Raw genomic sequence first — 21,317 nt, 5'->3', positions numbered from 1 at the left:
GTATGCGGCAAGTCTGGAGCAAAGTTTCATCCTGCCGCAGATCTGCCGCAGACTGTTCCTGTGGCATACTAGTATGCGGCAAGTCTGCAGCAAAATTTCATCCTGCCGCAGATCTGCCGCAGATCTGCCGCAGACTGTTCCTGTGGCATACTAGTATGCGGCAAGTTTGCAGCAAAATTTCATCCTGCCGCAGACTGTTCCTGTGGCATACTGGTATGCGGCAAGTCTGCAGCAAAATTTCTTTCTGCCGCATACTTCGGCATACTCTTTGCCGCAGACTAAAAGTCTGCGGCAGGTCTGCGGCAGATCTGCAGCAGGTCTGCGGCAGGTCTGCGGCAGGTCTGCGGCATACTTTTCACTTTCCTATGGGTTGTCCTTCAATTGGTGAGCTGAGCCTGAGGGATATTTCTTCTCAAATGCTGCCTCAGTGTTGCCGAAGAACACGCTGAAGACAGAAAACAAAGAAGCAGTGATGATTAGTGAGGCAATTTTTTTGTTACCAAAATCATTAGCTATTCTTTTTTGGAAGATGGGAGATGAGTATGTGGTCCATGCATGGATGGACCATATACATACATGTATGATATAGGGTCTAGAGTCTACTCCCAACTAACTTATATAGATGTAGATCCTACACATGTATTAACACTTATGTATGACATTAGTTTAAGTTTGTCGATGTTTTAGCCAGGCATTAAGTTACTGAAGAAATACAATGAATACAAAATTAAAATATTGAAAACACAATCAATAATAATAATAATCCGCTTTTTTATAGTGCTTAAGAGTAAGACATTAATAATGTATCTAAGCAGTTTACAGATTATTATTACCCCGTCCCCGGTCATCGGATTCAATCAGGATTGCCCGCACACAATGTATGCACATTCTCCACTCCCTGGGGGAGTATTCCAGCCATGCATGCAGTCTAGGTCTAGTCCTTATTTATAATATTTCAAAACTTATTGATTTTCTACACTCGTAGTTACTAGTACAATAAACCACCCCTGCAGGCATGGGGCTCACTACGTTAGCCCCATGGTGTATACCTATCTAAAACGCACAGGCAACAGTGTTTTTCCCCCCAAAGAACTGGTTAAATAAACTTTTCATGCACACTGGTTTTTGTTTATTAATCTTACTTTGCATTTGTCAAGTAACTATTTCAGCAACATTAAACATTAAAATATTGTAAATTTACTGAGAAAAAAAAAATAAAAAAATAATTTTATCAAATAGCTCAACATGTTAGCAATGAAAGTTAATATGAAGACAGTAAATTTATTAAATAAATAAATCCTCTATTTTTAGTGCTTCAACATACTCAACAGTGTTGCACTGATGTTTTTTTATTAGCCTCTAGATACGTAAATGTAAACATTTTGACAAAATCCCAGTTACTGTTAATGTTATTACATGGCTAGAAGTGTAAGGACTAAGGGTGACAATAAACCTACTAGTAAACTGGTACCTAGCAAATAATTTGAACAACATAGTCATAGAATCTATACTGTGGCGGAATCAAGGGGGGGGGGGGGGGGAATCGGCCATGGCCCTCCCCTTCTCCTTTTTGTTTGCTTGTCAAGGAATATTTTGGGTAGATCTAGACTAGATCTAAACAGACACTTGAAAAAGCTAAGGATCATTTTTTCCACTTTTTTCGCTGGTCAGCGAATTTTTCTGGTGCCTGATGAGGCCCTGAGGCTGAGCATACTTCGGCCTAGACAGGAATAACCATCTTTCTGGGGGCATTCTTTTGACAAAATGACAGAGCTCAGAGGCATTTAGAGAAGCCAGATATGCAATCTCAGCGGATCCAACCGTCAACGTCAACGCCAAATAGAGGCTGATATTTCGGTCCAACTTCGGCCCTCCCTTTTGAAAAATCCTGGATCCGCCGCGCCGCTGAAATAGATCTAGATCTATACTAAGACTAAGTTGCGGTGTATTGCATATTGCATAGTTGAATCTAGATCTAGACTCTACACACTAGACATCAATAGCCGTGGAATATGAGGTTTTTTTTTTTTTTACAATTCTGACATTTGCTTGCTTTTTCCTCGTATATCTAGACTAGTCTAGATCTATACATACGAAAATTCCACACTTCTACTGCAATGCGAGCACGTAAAAAAGTAACGTCTAGATCTAATTTACTTTGTCTCTAGCTTGCAAAATGACCACAGCCTTCCCAGCAGGCCAAGCCCAAGGCCAGGGTCCCAGACCCAGACCGCGGAGAGCCTGAAGCGTCGGGCCCCAGAACAGGGCGCTTCCGATGGGGACTGCAGTCTGCTAATTGAGCAGTCTTAAAATTAACGTTACACAGATCTAGAACTGATCGCGAAAAAGAGCAAATCGGTTAAATTAGCTGTTTGTTCACTTTTACATTGAATGACCCGGCCATAAATAAGTAAAAGAAGTGAACTAACCTTCAATCCTCGCGATTGCAACCGGCAACTTCTGGTTGAATTCAGTCGATCTACCGTAGACGTAACTTAGTAGTACATACGTACAAGGCCTGGCATGGCATGGCCGCCTGGCTATATACGCTATTACTGCATTAAGCAGCGAGCGCGCTAGCGCCAGCGCGCGCAGTCTAGTCTAGCCTCGCGGGTATTATGTTGTTAACCCGTGGACTACTGAATTCTCTCACTCCCATAGGCTTAATACAGGGACCACCCGGTTCCAGTATGCAATGGACTTATACGAGATACTATCTCATTAAAACGAGATAACTATCTCATTAAAACGAGATACTATGTCGTTTTAACGAGATACTATCTCATTAAAACGAGATAACTATCTCGTTTTAACGAGATACTATGTCGTTTTAACGAGATACTATCTCATTAAAACGAGATACTATGTCGTTTTAACGAGATACTATCTCATTAAAACGAGATAACTATCTCGTTTTAACGAGATAAAAATATTTTTACCATGTCCCTTCCCGGGCTCCGTAGAATAGGGATTCTTTACAATTTTGATGTATTTGGATGCCCCTTGGAAAATTTAGCCCCTAAAACACTTCTCCATGAAAATCTCAGAATATGTAATGTAATATATAATTTCTAAACAGGAATAGCTAATCGGTCTATTTTAGTCAAGAAACATTGTTTTATAGCTTAATTAATATCTTGACCTTGAGAGGGAGCTATAAAACATAAAGAGTTTATTATTTACAATTTCACAACTTTAGACTCGATTTCAACCGCGACAACGATGACTGCATATTGTAGGGTCGCATATGCTTCCAATATGTTCATTTGAACCAAATTCATGACCCCATACAAAAACTTTGTATTACCTTTAAAGGCATCGTTTAACAATGTTAAATCTGAGATGCATGGCCCTAAGCGTTAGCAATGTCTGTGATATGATGTGAAATTGATGCCCTAAAAATATTGGGCTTCAAAGTGATCAAGAAGTGCCTCAAAAAAGTAATAATCTATGAGTGACGGGTTTTACCATACTCATTTTCCCAAATAGACTGTAGTATTATAAAAAACGTTAGGATAACGTATTTTGAAAATTAGATTTCCAATCATAAATGTCTTGATAATCAGACAGGCAATCGGCTTGTAAAAGTCATGGGGTCTGCGCGGTGCCGCGTTAAGGGGTTTAAAAACGTCCATTTTCAAGAAAAGAGTACTGTTTCAAAATCCTGAGTAACGCGTTTCGGGCTATTTTTCTAGACCCCGACTCCGACTTGCTATACATTTATATTTTGTTTTGAATAGTAGAATAGTAGCTGTTCATTGTATATTGTGTACTTTTTGTATACACTACATACATGTATAGACCAAATTTGAAATGTACTTCTTTTTTTGCAAGAAAAGACTTGTGATGGGCTGATGGCTGTGCATTAAACCCATTTGGAAGTGTAGAGGTTGATGTTATTGCTGTTATTGAAATACATTTTTATAATGTGAATTTCACATAAAAAGTGCAGTTTGATTTATTTCACATGATTGTCAACAACTTATATGGTAATCCATCCCTATCGCACTTCAAATTGCTCACTCGAAGGGGTTACAATTTTGCAATACTTGTTTATGAGTAAACTTTTGTGAAAAAGCTGTTAAGGGTGTGTATTTTGGCTTGAGAAGAAATCCTCGTTTAGGAGGTACGTGTCCAGAAAACCGGTGGTCATGCATGCTTACAGCATTTCTACATGACTGAGACCCCTGGGATAACATAAAACCTTGTGTATACAGTGTGAGTCAAAAAAAAAGTTTACACCTAGAAAATTGCTAATTATTTTAAAAATCATATATGAACTGTAAATAAGTATACATCTTATGAAAGAGTGTTTTATCCCGAATCATTTAGTATCATTTTGTGCGGTATGTGTTTATGGTTAGATGAACAGGAGGCATTGATTGCGAGAGTGCAAAAATCAACTTGTGCCAAAGTTGCTTATGTGATGTTTGAATAAAACAATTGGGATTTGGGTATTAATTACCGGTAGGACTTTGCAGATCCAAATAACATCCCTAACACAATTAATCATGCCACACATATATCAAATAATGAATATCAAATGTAAACGAACATTTCGTCGCGGACATTACGAACCGGCGAATGTTAATATTTAGTGCGCAAACATCATTCGGAGATAATCGCGTTTGAAGAAAATTGCACTTACTACATCGCCAAATAAAAGGGGTTACGTTACTCCTAATCCAAAAATATTTAAAAGGTGAGGAGTGTAAAAGTTGCTCTTTTAAGTGATTTACAAATATTATAGCAAACTAAACTAGCGAGCCTGCTGTCCATGTGTAAACAACATTCGCCGGTTCGTAATACCACGCGTTTTATACGTTTGCGCGTATTATGTACTGAAGCGCTGACATTACGAAGCGGCGAATAAATCATTCGTCAGTTCGTAATGTCCAACGTATAGCCACGGTTGCGCGCACAATACACATAAGCATGTATATTACGAAGTGACGAATGTACACATTCGCCAGTTCGTAATGCCACTCGGTGCCCTGCCCGTGCGCATATTGCAACGTAAATGCGGCCTTTACGAAGGGGCGAATAGTTTCACGTTCATGTTTATCTCGATAAACTTTTATTTAACCGTTTTCTTCGGGTAAATGCTTAGAAACTTTAATAACATAAAAAGACACACACATTAATTAGGCCTACTTTTCTCATTTAAATCGTTATTTGCAGTTTATTTGTTGTTTCCTATAGCTAATTCAGATATTGGCGTCAATCGGGGGGGGGGGGGGATGGCTGACACGTTTTTGTTTTCTTTCTTAAGGTAGGGACATCATACCATGCAATGTCACCCCACCATTTTTGTCAGTTGGGGGAAGGGGGACGCGGCCCCCAAAATGGGGAAAATTACATTTCCCCCAATTTTTGTCATGTTTTGCAAAACCCTGAAGGATATTGTCCTCCCAACAATAAGACCTGCAATGGCATATCTATTTATATTTTCGTTATAATTGTTTGGGTTTTTTTAAAAATATTTTTATGACCCCCTCCCCCTGCTTATCTGTGAGCGGCCGTTTTTTTTTTTTAATGATCCTTTTTTTGAGGATGGCCGGAGGTCCAAAATAATTGTTTTTCGTCCATTCTCTCTCTTTTCAATCATATAATGTCATACCCTCTCCTTATTTTTCATCCAACTTTTTGCTAACTCTTGTGATCTGACATTTTCAACATTGACAGCAAATCAAGTCATATTTCGAGAAACACTTTTTTTTTCTGTAAGACAATTTACATACAAACATGTGATAAATCGCATTATCTTTAATCGTCAAATAGTCTTCAACGTACAATGCAATTGTTCATGTTACATTACATAGTTGCCATGCACTTTAGATAATTTAGCAGATTGTAAATACAAATCGGATTACCTAATCTTAAAACAACTGATATATTTGACAGTTACACATCATTGCAAAGCAAGTTGTACGTAAGATTGCTACATGCATAGATATGAAAATAATTGTCTACCCTATATGATATAAAATTAATATTTACATAAATATACATACATATCTGGTGTTCACAATAGCAATAAGAGAAGGTATTGATTTATCAGCCAATCTTGTCCTTTTATCTTCATAAATATATGTAAAAACTGCAGTCACAAAATCTTGGATCAGATTGGTTATACTGAAATGTTAATAATAAATACTTCTTTCTACATATTATGTGTAAGAATACTAAATCTTAACAGATTTTGCAATAAAAATAATTGTCTATCCTATATGATATAACATTATCATAAATATTTACATAAATATAATATACATACATAGCTGGTGTTCACAATAGCAGTAAGAGAAGGTATTGATTTATCAGCCAATCTTATCATTTTAATATCTTCATAAACATATGTAAAAACTGCAGTCACAAAATCTTGTGGATCAAATTGGTTATACTGAAATGTTAATAATAAATACTTCTTTCTAAATATTATGTGTAAGAATCCTGAATCTTAACAGATTTTGCAATGAAAATAATTGTCTATCCTATATGATCTAACATTACCATAAATATATAAATACATAGCTGGTGTTCAAAATAGCAGTAATAGAATATATTGATTTATCAGCCAATCGTACCATTTTATCTTCACAAATATATGTAAAAACTGCAGGCACAAAATCTTGGATCAAATTGGTTAAACTGAAATTTCAATAATAAATACTTCTTTCTACATATTTTTTGATAGAATACTAAATCTAAACAGATTTTGCAATGAAAATGATTGTCTATCCTATATGATATAACATTACCATAAATATTTACATAAATATAATATACATACATAGCTGGTGTTCACAATAGCAGTAAAAGAATATATTGATTTATCAGCCAATTTTATCATTTCATCTTCATAAATATATGTAAAAACTGCAAGCACAAAATCTTGGATCAAATTGGATATACTGAAATTTCAATAATCAATACTTCTTTCTACATATTATGTGTAAAATACTGAATTTTAACAGATTTTGCAATGAAAATAATTGTCTATCCTATATGATATAACATTACCATACATATTTACATAAGTATAATATACATAATGTACATAGCTGGTGTTCACAATAGCAGTAAGAGAAGGTATTGATTTATCAGCCAATCTTATCATATTGTAACGAAAACGGGTCTCTCACTCTCTGGGTAGCGTCACTTCTTCAGTCAGAACCCGCTCTTTCTCTGTACTCGACGTTCTCACAAAAATATATTGTGCAACAGACACTCTCAGATCAGCTTACAATCACTTAACTAAATTAAGTTACCAACACAGGAAATAATATGCACTTACAGATCAAGTAATGTTTCCAAGAACTTTAATAATCTGAACTTCCAAACAAATTGAGGCACAACTTCCTTCTTCCGCAGCTCAACACAAACTGCCCACAAGATTAACCCCACGTATGCGCATCGCAGTGCGCGACGTAACCATAGCGACATCTACAATAACAATAAACAATTACAATAACTAACGCCCTCTAAAGGCTAGGTAATGTAAATAACGATTTCGTTACACTACCCCGCCCCAAGTCTGGGCAGTCCTCTGACCAAAAACACAAAATCGTCTTAATACATGCTTTTGGCAAGAATGAGGCAAAATTACATAGATAAAACTTTTATACATTTATTTCAATTAATCATTCTGTCCTGCGAACAACATCTATAAATACATTTTTGCAATTAAAGGCCGAAAAATCCGCTGGAATACTTTCACGTATAGCAATAATTACATGTAATTGTACAAGAACAAGATGGGAAAAGATCAAGTCCTTTCCAAATTTAAACTATTTCAACCTGTACTATCAGTATGTACGCAGTACCACTATCCTCGAATAAGCCTGCAGTTAAACATGAGGTAAGAGTTATGTACAAGTAATATATACACACGCATTATCATCTTTGGTGGAATAGATCATAGGAATTCATTCTGGCGTAAATATTCATATTTTCAATGATAGCGCCGTGAAAACTAAAAACAACAACATCAATAGTTACATGTAAGGAAAATTTAATCACTATAAGAGGAATATAAATGAGTTCCGCCATGAACTTTAATTGCAGCATAAAATACAAGAAAACAGGTTTCCAAGTAATTGCAATATTAATGATAGCTGAATTGATATACATGTATGAGTTAAACTTCTGGTAAGATTGCTCCAGCCTTCAAGTTAATACTGTAATTGGTCCTGATCTCTTCCTCCACTACCAGAATCCCATCACAAAAAGATCGTCTTGTGGTGACTTCAGTAATGCTGTTAACCCGGCCGACCAGGGCCCTTTCCAGCTCCTGTACGGACATCGGAGAACCTAGCGACTGATCCGATGCGAGGTGATGCAACTTTGTAGGCGCCGGCGAACTTTCCTTCTCACACCCATGCAGGAAAACCACGCTGTACTCTCGTACCTTTTCCTCCTGAAAGAGCTTCTTGCCCCCCGAGAACTGTGTTGAGGAAGACCTCTCTTCTACCTGCAGAGGGGTGCCCGGAAGAGTGCGTCGCAGATCCAACCCCTGCATTGGCCTTCCCATCTGGATCTTCCGAAACGTTGGGGTTGGGCAGTCCTCCACCTCAGCTTCTGATTCTGACGATACCGACGAGGTCTCACTTTCCCTCTCCTTTAACAGCATGCTGAGATCTTTACCGGTCGGCCTCGATGCATTCCCGTTCTCTGAAGAGAGTGTTTCCTTCGAAGCATGAATACTCAGCTCACCTGCTGCTACAGGGGTTACCACAGGTGCGTCTTGCCGCTTGTCTTCTGTTGTCTTCCCCTCGTGTCGACTCTGTACGTGCCTCGTCAGGTTGTCCTTCCTAAAAAAAAGACTTGTCGCACCCTCTGCATTTGTGTTCCTCCCTTCTTCGATGTCTCTCTTGAATGTGTCTCTCCAAACTTCTCTTGTGGGAGAAGTAATGACCGCAAGAATAGCACTTCACGTTCCCCCTGGAATGTCGCATACTGGCTTACTGTAAGAGAATCGACACAGAGGACATCAGGTTAACACAAAATCGAGATCATCATGATTTCGCTCACTGATAATCCCCACCTCCCCCCAATTTTTTTTTTGTTTGTTTGCCTTTGTTCTGTTATCCTCCCCTTTGTTTAAAAAATGACCGGGTCTGATCATTTACTGCTCTCATGAATGAAATGGGACAAGTCTTCCCTTTCAAAATATACACAAATTGTCGACAACACTATGGTTATGAATGAAATATAACAATATACAGAAAGGCTTGTAAAATAAAAACAAAAATGCATGCATTTTAGCTATGTTGCAATACTTATGACCAGGGAGGGTAGCAGTGTTTTTTTTTTCTTCAAAATATTGTATATTTTGTTACAGAGCAATTCTTCAAAGTTGGCTTTTGACTCCATAACCAAGTCAACGAATTGTAGTCCTGTGCTAAAGTGCAAAACATTAGTGTGCAAGTTAATATATAAGCAGTGTTATTTTCAAAATATTGTATATTTTGCTACAGAGCAATTCTTCAAAGTTGGCTTGTGACTCCATAACCGAGTCAACGAATTGTAGTCCTGTGCTAATTAAAGTGCAAAACATTAGTGTGCAAGTTAATATATAAGCAGTGTTATTTTCAAAATATTGCATATTTTGTTACAGAGCAATTCTTCAAAGTTAGTTTTTGACTCCATAACCGAGTCAACGAATTGTATTCCTGTACTAAAGTGCAAAACATTAGTGTGCAAGTTAATATATAAGCAGTGGTATTTTCAAAATATCGTATATTTTGCGGCAGAGCAATTCTTCAAAGTTGGCTTGTGACTCCATAACCAAGTCAACGAATTGTAGTCCTGTGCCAAAGTGCAAAAATATTAGTGTGCAAGATGACAAAAGCAGTGATAGTTAATAGAAGCAGTGATACTGAGTTGACTCTAGATCCCATAACTGTGTAAAAGAATTCCAGCCCTCTGCTACTAACATGGCTAAGGTGCAAAATATTAGTGTGCAAGTTTATGCAAGCAGTTATATCCAATGACTTCCAGCCTTGCATTGCAATACTATTGGAATTTTAGTTTGGACATCGGCCTAAGCATTAATAATTTAAAACAAATCAAAACAAATCTATAGAGCATTCCCTTAAACCATATGATACAAACCAGCAGTCATCGAAAGTCTATACATGTAGATGATTGTCCAACTCAGGTAGTGATCCTCGTCCTGCAAAAACAAAAACAAAAAGTAGAGTTAAAAGGTGGACATGGTAGTGACTGTAATCTATTCATGAGGTAGATTAATATAGTAATCAACTAGTTCCGGTTGGGAAATGACAGGATATGTGCCTCTGCATAGACTGACAAGATCGCTATACTTCCCAGCAGATAGTTTGGGTCTGCTTTGGTAGAGCTGGGAAGGAGGAACAATGTGAACTGCAGGAGTGGTAGAACGCAGGCTGCGGGATCTGCCTAGTGAAAGAATACTGAAATCATTAGTATTATGTGATGTTTTGAAAAGAATTGAGGTAGGAAGTTCTTTGCTTATTCTAATCTGCTTGAAGGTCGTCCAATCAATTGCCTCACCAGTATCCGCCTGTCTGCACTTCAGGATACCTAAATTATGGCCATATGTCTTCCAGTCCAAAATGTCATTGGTTTGAACATGTCTGACTGTGTATGGGCATGGATATTTTCTTGCCTCCTTGATTATAGAAGAGAGCTGGCAAGGATGGAAAACTTCTTCAGAGCGAGCAAGACATTTTTCAATGGTGGAATGCATGCTATCACCCTCGCTCTGGCCATGATTGGTTTCAAAGTAGTAGAATGTTACCACTTGCACACTTTTGGCCTCGGATACAAACCTATGTACCATCGATGGGACAATTGAGTTTTTGTTTTGGCCAACACAGCCATCACAAAAGAAGTCAACTGACGTCTTTCCTTCCTTATCACAATTGCTGAGGTAGTCAAGGACGTATGTCGATACCTCACAAGCTCCCCTTCTTGTTACTGTTTCATTTGAAAGGTAACAACTTCCTGCATGATTAGCCAAATTGTAAATAGTAAAATTGTAGCATGCTAATCTTCTCTTGTAGAACAACTCACCCCTATTTGATTTTGGTAAGTACATGTTTTGCTGCAGATCAAACACAGCAGCAGCATATGCTTGTCATCATGCTGGGCACGAGTTTTGCTCTCTGACTTTATCTGTCTTACTTTTGAAATTTCTTGTCTGTGCATGTTGTATTTCACTTTGATCTGGTCTCTTTCAACCTCATTAGACTTGCGGAAAGTTTCACAAATCCCACACTTGTCCTTTTTGGGTCGATGAAATTTGAGTTTGAGCTCTCTCATAACCTCTTTGTACAGGGAGTAAGAGGCACACCCTGGGTTTTCATTTTCAAACATATTGAACATCCTTCGTTTTGTCAGTTCCCCAGAAAGATACTGGCATGTTGTGGAAGAGCGACAGTAATGAGACTCCACTCGTGGGAAGCACTGTAGGTGTTCAATGATTTTTTTGTCGCTTTTGGATTTGAGGTTTCTGTGTCCCACCTCTTCTTTCCCTCCCCAGGACACCAGTGCCAGATTTTGTTTTTCCAAGTACAGTTCGCACTTGCCTTTCGGCAATTCCCAAAGTGTTCAGGAACATCTTACGACAAACAGTGACAATTTCTCCAGGATAAGAAAATGAAGAAGGTCGAGGAAGAGTATACCTCATTGTCTGTTTCTTACGACTTTTCACATGTGAATGGGCCTTGTGAGATACATGTCGTGCAATCCATTCTCTCTGCAGAGCTAGATTGCCCATTCCATAATAGCAGAGCTGCCAACCTCTGAAACCAAAATCAGTAATCTGAAAGCTAAAAATCAGTAATTTTGGATGGAAATCAGTAATTTCAAGCGCGGCGCTTTCAACATCAAGAAGACTGCATTTGCACGTACATTGTAGAGCTGCACACAACACCACAACACAAACTACTAGTACCATGGTAATAGCATCACTCTGAATGACAGGACTTGAAGTAAAAACAAGAACATTCTGTTTATAACATCATTTTAAGTGCTATAAAAAAAACAATGGTTATTAGAGGATTGATGTATCATTACCCTGTTTCACTTACGTGTGTATATTCACTTCAGGTTTTTACAATTAACATAGAGGCTCTACAAACATAATGGAACAACTCTTACCTAAGTAACATAACTGTCCAGTCACACTGTATGCTTGCTTGCTTGCTTTCTCACTGTTTGCAGAAACACAATGCAGCTCCCTTACATTTGGTTAAGAGTTTATCACTGAATTGCATGTCATAATATGTCCCGGCCCCCCCACTCAGTGTTATTTAGGGTACGCATATGCTCGTTCCCTCTTTTTGAAAGCACCCCCTATCTGAGGACTGCCAACATTTCCGAACCCCCCTTTCGCGGGCTTTTCGCGGGCTTTTCCTGCCTTGGAGACCCCCCTAAATCGGGAAAAATGCTCAATGTACCCCCCTAAATTCGGAATAATTTCTCAGGATTCCAAAGAGATGAGAGAAAAAAAGAAAAACACCCCCTTTTTAAAGAAATCTCCGGGTGAAAAGTCAAATACACCCCTTTTTTTACAATTCTCGGGCCGGACTTTGTCGCACGAAAAGTACCCCTTTACCGGACATTTTGGCAACACGCATGCGGTCATTTCGAAACCTGAGTGGGGGGGCCGGGTAATATGTGCAAATCATAAATGTCCAGTCACACTGTAGCTTGCTTGCTTGCTTTCTCACTGTTTGCAGAAACACATTGCAGCTCCCTTACATTTGGTTAAGAGTTTATCACTGAATTGCATGTAATAATATGTGCAAATCATAAATGTCCAGTCACACTGTAGCTTGCTTGTTTGCAGAAACACATTGCAGCTCCCTTACATTTGGTTATAATAGTTTATCACTGTTTGCAGAAAGCCATTGCAGCTCCCTTACATTTGGTTAGCAGTTGATCGCTGAATTTCATGTCATGACAGTTTTGTCCTTTGGACTGGCATGTTGCCTTCTGAGTGAGAACATCACTCAATGTTGCAGTACTCAAACTGGCCCTAAACTCGGTCTTGTTCTTCCTCACCAAGCTGAACAGCCTCTCATCTGAAGCATTACTGTGTGATATCGAAAGAATCAGCATCATGACTTGCACTAGATGAGCATAGCGAAACTGCCCACTGGTGGGATCTTTGAGCTGAGATACTGCATCCCATGCCAAGTCTGCTTTTGAAGCATCAATCTTGTCCACGGAAGGATCACTCTGGTAGGAGGCATATTCCTGTTCAAGTGTTTCAATATCATCTTCCATGAAGTGGAATCTCCAAACAAAATACTCCACTGACACAAAGGGCGTTTCCTGTCGCCTTTCAAGATTGGCCACTCTAGCATGCATGAGAAGTGGATCCTTCAACGGAAATTTGCTCAGAACATAGTTGCAGACTGATATATAGTACTGTCTCACGGATGAGAAGAACTTCCTCTTCTGGCCATCACTGAAGTTTCCGCTTTGAAGCAACTCTCTCACTTTAGAACCAATCACCAAGTCGTTGTCTTCACGCTGATTGTCATTTGTTTTGTAGTCACACTCTTGAGACGATGCCATCAGCACTTTAGGCTTAACAAATCTTGTCAAAACATTTTGAAGAAAGGCCTGAAGTCTATCAAGTAGAACATGAATCTTGGGTGATTCTTCTTGGAGCTCTAAATTCAGTACAGTGAACAAAGGAATGTTGTGCTGGAGAAATAAGCAATATAGTTTATTCTCATCATTTGTCAGTTTGTCATAGATAGCAGCTGCCTTAGACGTTGCTGGGACTTCTTGGGAGGTCTTGCTCACAGCATGCTCTGTGCCTGCAAACACCTGACCTGTCTTCTGTGATGATGGAGCCCAACTTGATCTTGGGGGTGGCATTTTCACCTTTCCTGATCCAACTTTGGTTCCTTTAGGGAGGTCTTTTTTGGTCACATCACTGGCTTTCTTCCCAATAGAAGAAGTAGAGGGAAATGCAGATGTACTTGGAGCTGTACCATGAGAAGACAAAGTTTTTGTGACCACAGGGGAACTTTTACTCGTTGATGCCTTTGACACAGATGCAGGAGTTGTGCTTGATTTTCCCAATGCAGGCTTTGAGCTTGAAGTTTTGGCAATATGGGGAATTATATAGCCAGAGCTCTTCTTCTGGGATGGTTGATGGACTTGATGGCTACTAGAAGGTTTTAGCTGTTTCCCTCTATTCTGATGTGAGTCTTCAATCTTTCTCTTTGTTCCAGATGATGATTCAGAACTTGTGCTTGCCTTTCCAGACACAGGCTTAGAACTGGTCACAGAAACTTTGGCATTTCCAGTGTTCTTTTTCTGGGGTTGGGGTTGTGGTTGAACCTTTTTAGCTGTAGTCTTCGACTGGACACTCTTCTTCTTTTGCGCAGAAGATGATGAAGTTTCAGATTCACTCCGGAAGAACTCAACCAGAGGAACCCATTGTTCAATAAGTCTGTTCAAGGCCTGCTCCAAGGACAACCACCTGGTACACACATGCTTAAGAATTGCATGTTGCTTGACATCACAGCATGACTGCACTTCACGGAATGCCTTGTGCCTCTTGCTAGATTTCTCTAGGTAGTAGAAGATTGGTATCAGGAGATCAACTGGACTTGATGGAAGTTGCTGGGCCCCTTTCTCAGCTGCTAGGTGAAGCAAATGACATACGCAGCCATTAACATACACTTCAGGATTCTTCTCTCTCACAAAAGCAGCAACCCCGTTGTGCACTCCCATCATTACAGCCGCGTTGTCAGCAGAAAAACATGTAACATTTTTCCATGGAATTTTGTTCTCTGTGAGTGCTTGATCAAGAAGTTGGAAGATATTTTTCCCTGTGGAACTCCCCTTTGTTGTCGCTATTTCTAAGAGAACGGTCACAACATGTTGTGCATCATCATCGAAGTATCTTACAAGTATGGGGTAGAGTTGCTCATCTGCCCCCCTATCGGAGCTCCCATCTGTCGAAATTGAGAAGGGCTTCTCACGTATCTTGCGGATGATGTCCCCTGCAATGTAAAAAGGGAAAACATGTACATTATGACGATCAGGTCAGATAAAATTTGTTGATAAATGTGGATAAGCATATTCACATTCCCTAGTTCATGCATTAGATATCTGTTTTTACTAAGCATTATAACGTGTTCAACATGCACAGGGCAAGGTCTCCCTTACAGAAGTGAGGAATTAACAGGTAAAAACTTAATTATATTGATCATTGGTTTTTATGACAGAACAAATTTTTTTTTTTAAATTTAATATACATGTGCATTTCCCATTGAGAACAGATGCATACCACTTGCGTTTAGTGGGGGGGGGGGGGGGGAATATTGTGCACAGTTAAAGCCTATCGGCACAATTGGCAAACATAGTACATATATCAACACCTGTACTGTAGCGACATGATCTAAATCTTGATAATTGACTGCACCAAAAAAAGTCAAAGGGGACATTGTTGTGTAAATTTGAATTTTATTTCTTATAATTTTTTTATTAAATGCTTACAATGGGCATGGCGAGAAGGGATACACACAACCATTAAGTAAGCAAGCAATATAAAATTATGTTATTCTGACCTGAGCATTTATTTAACAATAACACAACAATTGTGATAATCATAGTGTCTTTACTTTTAATCTAACTTCAAATTCTACAGACTACAACTAATCTACACACAATAATTTTTTTAGGTTAATAATTGTCATTTCTTTTTGAGACAGAGCCCTGGCTTTCATTCCCATTATGTACTTCACATGTTCAATTTAAAGGGAAATTACTGTCGTGGTCGTGAAATTTAATTGTGGAAGAAACTCTCTGAGTGATTGGGAAAGGTTGATTACACTTCAACTAAGAATTGTTGTATGCTATAAGGTTTTGGAATGACCAAAATAATAAGAAATTAACTCAATTATGATGAGAGTCACATGCACTGCACACAGAAATGCATGTATGGGACTACATTCAACTGTGCGGCCCGCACATTTCAGCTGTTTATTGTCATATTATTATTACGACTACATGTACATGTATGAGAACAATTTAAGAGCAATCATTGACAGTGGGCCTTTTTATTATAATATTCTTCCTAAATAGCATGCCATGATATTAATCTGGAAGCTCACAATAACTTTTGTCACTTTTCCCACGACAGTAGATTCCCTTTAAATCTAAAATGCAATTTTCAATATTTATTTACCTTTTGTTTCCTGTCCCAAAGTTCTTGCGATTGCTGTAGCCTTGGAGCGACGGCACGCGTATTTACTTGCAATTTTACTGTCAGGGAAGGCATTTTTGACAAGTTGTGAAAGGTGGTCTGCTGCTGAAAACGCGATGTTGTGCTCTATCAAAAATTGAGTAAACTTCACTTCGGCGTTCGTGACAGAATTGTCCTTTGCGACGAAAAACTGGGCGATGTCATGACTGCGGGAATTGGAACTTGCCTCCGCCGCTGCAGTCCGGTGCTTCACCGACTTCAGATGTACCTGGATATCGTTCGAACCGCCATGACCAATTCCAAAATCGGATGAGCAATGTGTACAACAGGCACTGTTTGTATTCCTTTTCGACGGAACAATGCATGACCATTTCTTGGTGTAATCACCTGAGAAGGTTTGCAGTTTTTTAGAACGCTTCTTCGATGAAGTTGAAGTCATTTTTCTCCGTCGGTTACTCGAAGTTTGACGCGACCACGGCCGACCTGCTGCACATGCGGTAGTGTAACACTCGGCCAATGCATATTTCGCCCAGATAAATATCGTGCCACTTGTTTCAGCACATCCACCATGCATGCGCTTTCGTATCGGTCAAAACTTTGTGTGTCAGCTCATTCAAAATTTATTCGTGTATCATATTTTGTTATCAACAATGAAAAGGGGTATATGAATAAAATGAAATGAATAAACATGATCCAACAAATAATGTGAAATAAAACACAATGACAATAATTGTTGAATATAAATTCAAGTTTAATCAAGGAAGTACATTCATTTTCCTTATGACAATTATCATCATTATCATCGTCATCATCATCTTCATCATTAGTCGAGTCGTACTTTTATTATCATAACAATGAGAACCCATCACTAAGGGGAAAAAAATTGTAGACCTGCTATAAACTACACATGGACATGGTACCGTACGGGTTGGTTTGCAAGGTGGCTAAATGGACTTGGGACGAGTTTGCCGTCTCCCCGATATATATTGCATGCTGAAAGCTAGCACACGCAGCCCATATAGGCAGGGCGGTGTGCATATCTTTCGATGGTAGCTACATGTGTGTGCAGTGGTCGTGGCTGAGGCGCGGATGATATTTCTGTGCGCTCAAAAGTTAACCACCGGGCCGAGGCCCGGGAAGTATCGCGATCATTACCGCTAAAACACTCGCATATGCATAATGCATGTGTTAATACATAGGCATGTCCAGAAATCGGGGAATCCGTAATTTTTGAAGGGGTTTCCGTGCTTCCGTAATTGCCGTTGATTTCCGTACCAATTACGGAAAATCCGTACTAGTTGGCAGCTCTGTAATAGTCATACCTTATTTCACGCCTGTCTTCCTCAGTGAAGATACCACATGAAACCTTTTTGTGATTTCGTGACAAGTCACACTTGTTGTACTCTACAAATTTTCGCCCTCCCACAAACTTGTCAGATTTTTCAGAGAAATAGGATTTACCTTTGTTCCTAGCATCTTTAACAAGGCGATTTTTTTACTTAGGAGTCTTGACTGGTATATTTTGGGATGTATCCAACAAAGGATTGATGTCATTTCCAACTGATTCCTCTATGACAAAACTTTCAGGGGGGTTTTCCCTTTCAAATTGAGCATGAAATTTACACTCTTCACCTTTGTCAAAGTGTTCAAAACACATCAAAGTCTGACACCTGATGCATGCTGCAAACACATTACCTTTGCAATGCAGACTGCCGCAACACTGGTCACCGGGATGCTTGTCAACTTCCCCCAAAGACTTGATAACTTGGAGATCTTTAAAACAAATATAAGATTTTTAAAATGTGAACAAGATGAAAGGTGTTTGCAAAGATAGAAATGCAATAAATTAAAACCATTGAACAAAGTATCAAAATGCAAATTAATACTTCACTAACAAAGCAATGATATTCAGTTGTTAACAAATTAAAATCAATCTGGTGCTTATTAATTATCAAAAGTACTTGCCTGAATCTTTACACACTATATGCAGATTGTATAGTAAGGTTTGATGATAATTGATTATTCATACATGACACACATTTATGGTTTTCCCCAGTATATCCATTTACCTGTGTCTGATTCTGTATCAACTGACATGGCGTCATCCTGGCTGGCGTCATCATCACCTGGCATGTCTGGTATAGACATAAATGTCTCAAGTTCAATCAGATCTTGTGATAACTCTGTAATCACAAACATATCAATCTCATTATATAACTTGCCATGTGAAATTAAAAGAGTAAAACATTTTTTCAAGAGCTCATATTTGTCATGTCCAAATCTGAGTAAAAAGCTCTCTAACATCTCTGCAATATGTAATATATATATAAAAGTGCGTATCATAATAAAGATAGTCCAATTTTTCAGGGGCCATATTCCAAGCTCATTTATTCTGGCAATTTAAATGTAACATAATTAAGGAGGAACTTCTCACCTTTGCAATGATACTTTTCCTGCATCATAAATGTCACGCATAACTGAGTACATTGCAAGTGAAGGTGACGGGTAAAAAAGAAAGTTTTTGCCAGTTTTTGTAAGAGGATGAAAGACTGAGAAAATGCTTTCACTGCTGTCACACACTATCGAACACAATCCTATTATGTGACTGCAGTGATAGCATTCTGTTTCAAAGCATATTTGTGGACCTATAACTAATTTCATTTCAATGATTTTTTTTTCTTTTTCTTTTTTTTTGTGATTCATCTGTGCTATCCTTCTTATTTGAGGCTTGAAACAATAATCAAATTGAAAATAAGAACGTTTCTTACCAAGTATTGTCATAGGAAGATCATCTTCGTCCTCACCGTCATTTGCAGAGTCCCTGGGACCTTTTTGGAGCACTCCAGTAGAATCACTTGGACCTATGGGACCTTGATTTCGTTTTTGCACTGTGAATGTAAAATAATGTAAATCAAAGTCCTAAAGATGTTAATCTTTCAGATATTTCATATCATACATTTTCTCTTCTTTTTTTTTTTGGGGGGGGGGTAAATTTTCCTCTGTGCTATCCCTCTTATTTGAGGCTTGAAATAATAACCAAATTGAAAATAAGAACGTTTCTTACCAAGCATTGTCAGAGGAAGATCATCTTCGTCCTCACCATCATTTGCAGAGTCCCCGGGACCTTGTGGTAGCACTCCAGTAGAACCACTTGAACCTATGGGACCTCGATTTTGTTTTGGCTCTGTGAATGTAAAATAATGTAAATCAAAGTACTAAAAATGTTAAGTTTTCAGATATTTCATTTTATACATTTCTCTTTTTCCTTTTTTTGTGTGATTCATCTGTGCTATCCTTCTTATTTGAGGCTTGAAACTGTTATCAAATTGAAAATAAGAACGTTTCTTACCAAGCATTGTCAGAGGAAGATCATCTTCGTCCTCACCGTCATTTGCAGAGTCCTTGGGACCTTGTGGGAGCACTCCAGTAGAATCACTTGGACCTATGGGACCTTGATTTCGTTCTGGCACTGTGAATGTAATGTATATCATACATATTTCATTTAATACATTCCTATCCTTTTTTTATTTTTATTAACATGTGCTATCCTTCTTATTTATAAACAATAATCAAATTGGAGCTAAAAATGATTTGTTCCCAGTCATTGTGGTAAATGATGTATCGTCATTAGAAATTGGGTCATCACCATTCGTAGCATCACTTGACATTAATCCTAATTACTATACTTCATTCTCTCACACTGTCAATTCTTTTTCATATAAATTGTTTATGGAAAATAGATCTGTTTTCATGGCATTTTAAATCATCTTACCTTTCGCAACTGATTTTCATATTAATTTCATATTTTGTCTAATACAAAAGAATTATTCATACTAATAATTTCACCAATTCTCTGAAATATGGAGATGACCGTCCCTTTCCACCAAGAATACTTCCTATGCTATCCTTCTTATTTGAGGCTTGAAACAATAACCAAATTGAAAATAAGAACGTTTCTTACCAAGCATTGTCAGAGGAAGATCATCTTCGTCCTCAACAACATTTGCAGAGTCCCTGGGACCTTGTGAGAGCACTCTACTTGAACCAATTGGACATAAGGGACCTTGATTTCGTTCTGGCACTGTGAATGTAGAATATTGTAAAGCAAAGTCCCATAGATGTTAATCATTCCGATATTTCATTTCATACATTTCGCTTCTATCTTTTTTTTTTTGTTGCGATTCATCTATGCTTTCCTTATTTGACGCTTGAAACTATAATCAAATTGAAAATAAGAATGTTTCTTACCAAGCATTGTCAGAGAAAGATCATCTTCGTCCTCATCGTCATTTGCAGAGTCCCTGGGACATTGTGAGAGCACTCCAGTTGAACCTATGGGACCTATAGGACCTTGATTTCGTTCTGGCACTGTGAATGTAGAATATTGTAAATCAAAGTCCCATAGATGTTAATCATTCAGATATTTCAATTCATACGTTTCTCTTCTTTCCTTTTTTTTCGTGATTCATCTGTGCTATCCTTCTTAATTGAAAATAAGAACATTTCTTACCAAGCATTGTCAGAGGAAGATCATCTTCGTCCTCACCATCATTTGCAGAGTCCCTGGGACCTTGTGAGAGCACTCCAGTAGAACCACTTGGACCTATGGGACCTCGATTTCGTTCTTGCACTGTGAATGTAGAATATTGTAAATCAAAGTCCCATAGATGTTTATCATTCAGATTTTTCATTTCATACATTTCTCTTTTTCCTTTTCTTTTTGTGATTAATTTGTGCTATCCTTCTTATTTGAGGCTTGAAACAATAATCCAATTGAAGATAAGAATGTTTCGTACCAAGCATTGTCAGAGGAAGATCATCTTCGTCCTCACCGTCATTTGCAGAGTCCTTGGGACCTTGTGGAAGCACTCCAGTAGAGTCACTTGGACCTATGGGACCTTGATTTCGTTCTGGCACTGTGAATGTAAAATAATGTAAATCAATCAAAATCCTAATAATGTGTATCATACATATTTTTTTATTTAATACATTCCTATCCTTTCTTTTTTTTTATTATTAACATGTGCTGTCCTTCTTATTTTTAAACAATAATCAAATTGGAGCTAAAAATGATTTGTTCCCAGTCATTGTGGTA

At 38.2% G+C, this 21,317-nt stretch overlaps 1 protein-coding gene across 1 annotated transcript; it reads right to left on the bottom strand.

Moving 5' to 3' along the window:
- Nucleotides 1-7,617: 7,617 nt before the first annotated feature.
- LOC105444785 lies at nucleotides 7,618-20,864 on the bottom strand. Its single transcript, XM_030975448.1, has 10 exons — nucleotides 20,733-20,864; nucleotides 20,471-20,590; nucleotides 20,184-20,303; nucleotides 19,572-19,691; nucleotides 19,287-19,406; nucleotides 18,991-19,110; nucleotides 18,292-18,405; nucleotides 17,918-17,995; nucleotides 10,117-10,177; nucleotides 7,618-8,966 (listed from the first exon to the last, which is right to left on the bottom strand). The coding sequence occupies exons 1-9, from the start codon at nucleotides 20,737-20,739 to the stop codon at nucleotides 10,134-10,136; spliced, it is 843 nt and encodes a 280-aa protein (XP_030831308.1). The 5' UTR covers nucleotides 20,740-20,864; the 3' UTR covers nucleotides 7,618-8,966; nucleotides 10,117-10,133.
- Between the last annotated feature and the right edge of the window lie 453 nt (nucleotides 20,865-21,317).

This window comes from Strongylocentrotus purpuratus, unplaced genomic scaffold, assembly GCF_000002235.5.
Source record: "Strongylocentrotus purpuratus isolate Spur 01 unplaced genomic scaffold, Spur_5.0 spur5_contig_867, whole genome shotgun sequence".
NCBI lineage: Eukaryota > Metazoa > Echinodermata > Echinoidea > Camarodonta > Strongylocentrotidae > Strongylocentrotus > Strongylocentrotus purpuratus.
The sequence above is the reverse complement of the archived record's forward strand: the minus strand, read 5'-3'. Positions and strand labels throughout refer to the sequence as shown.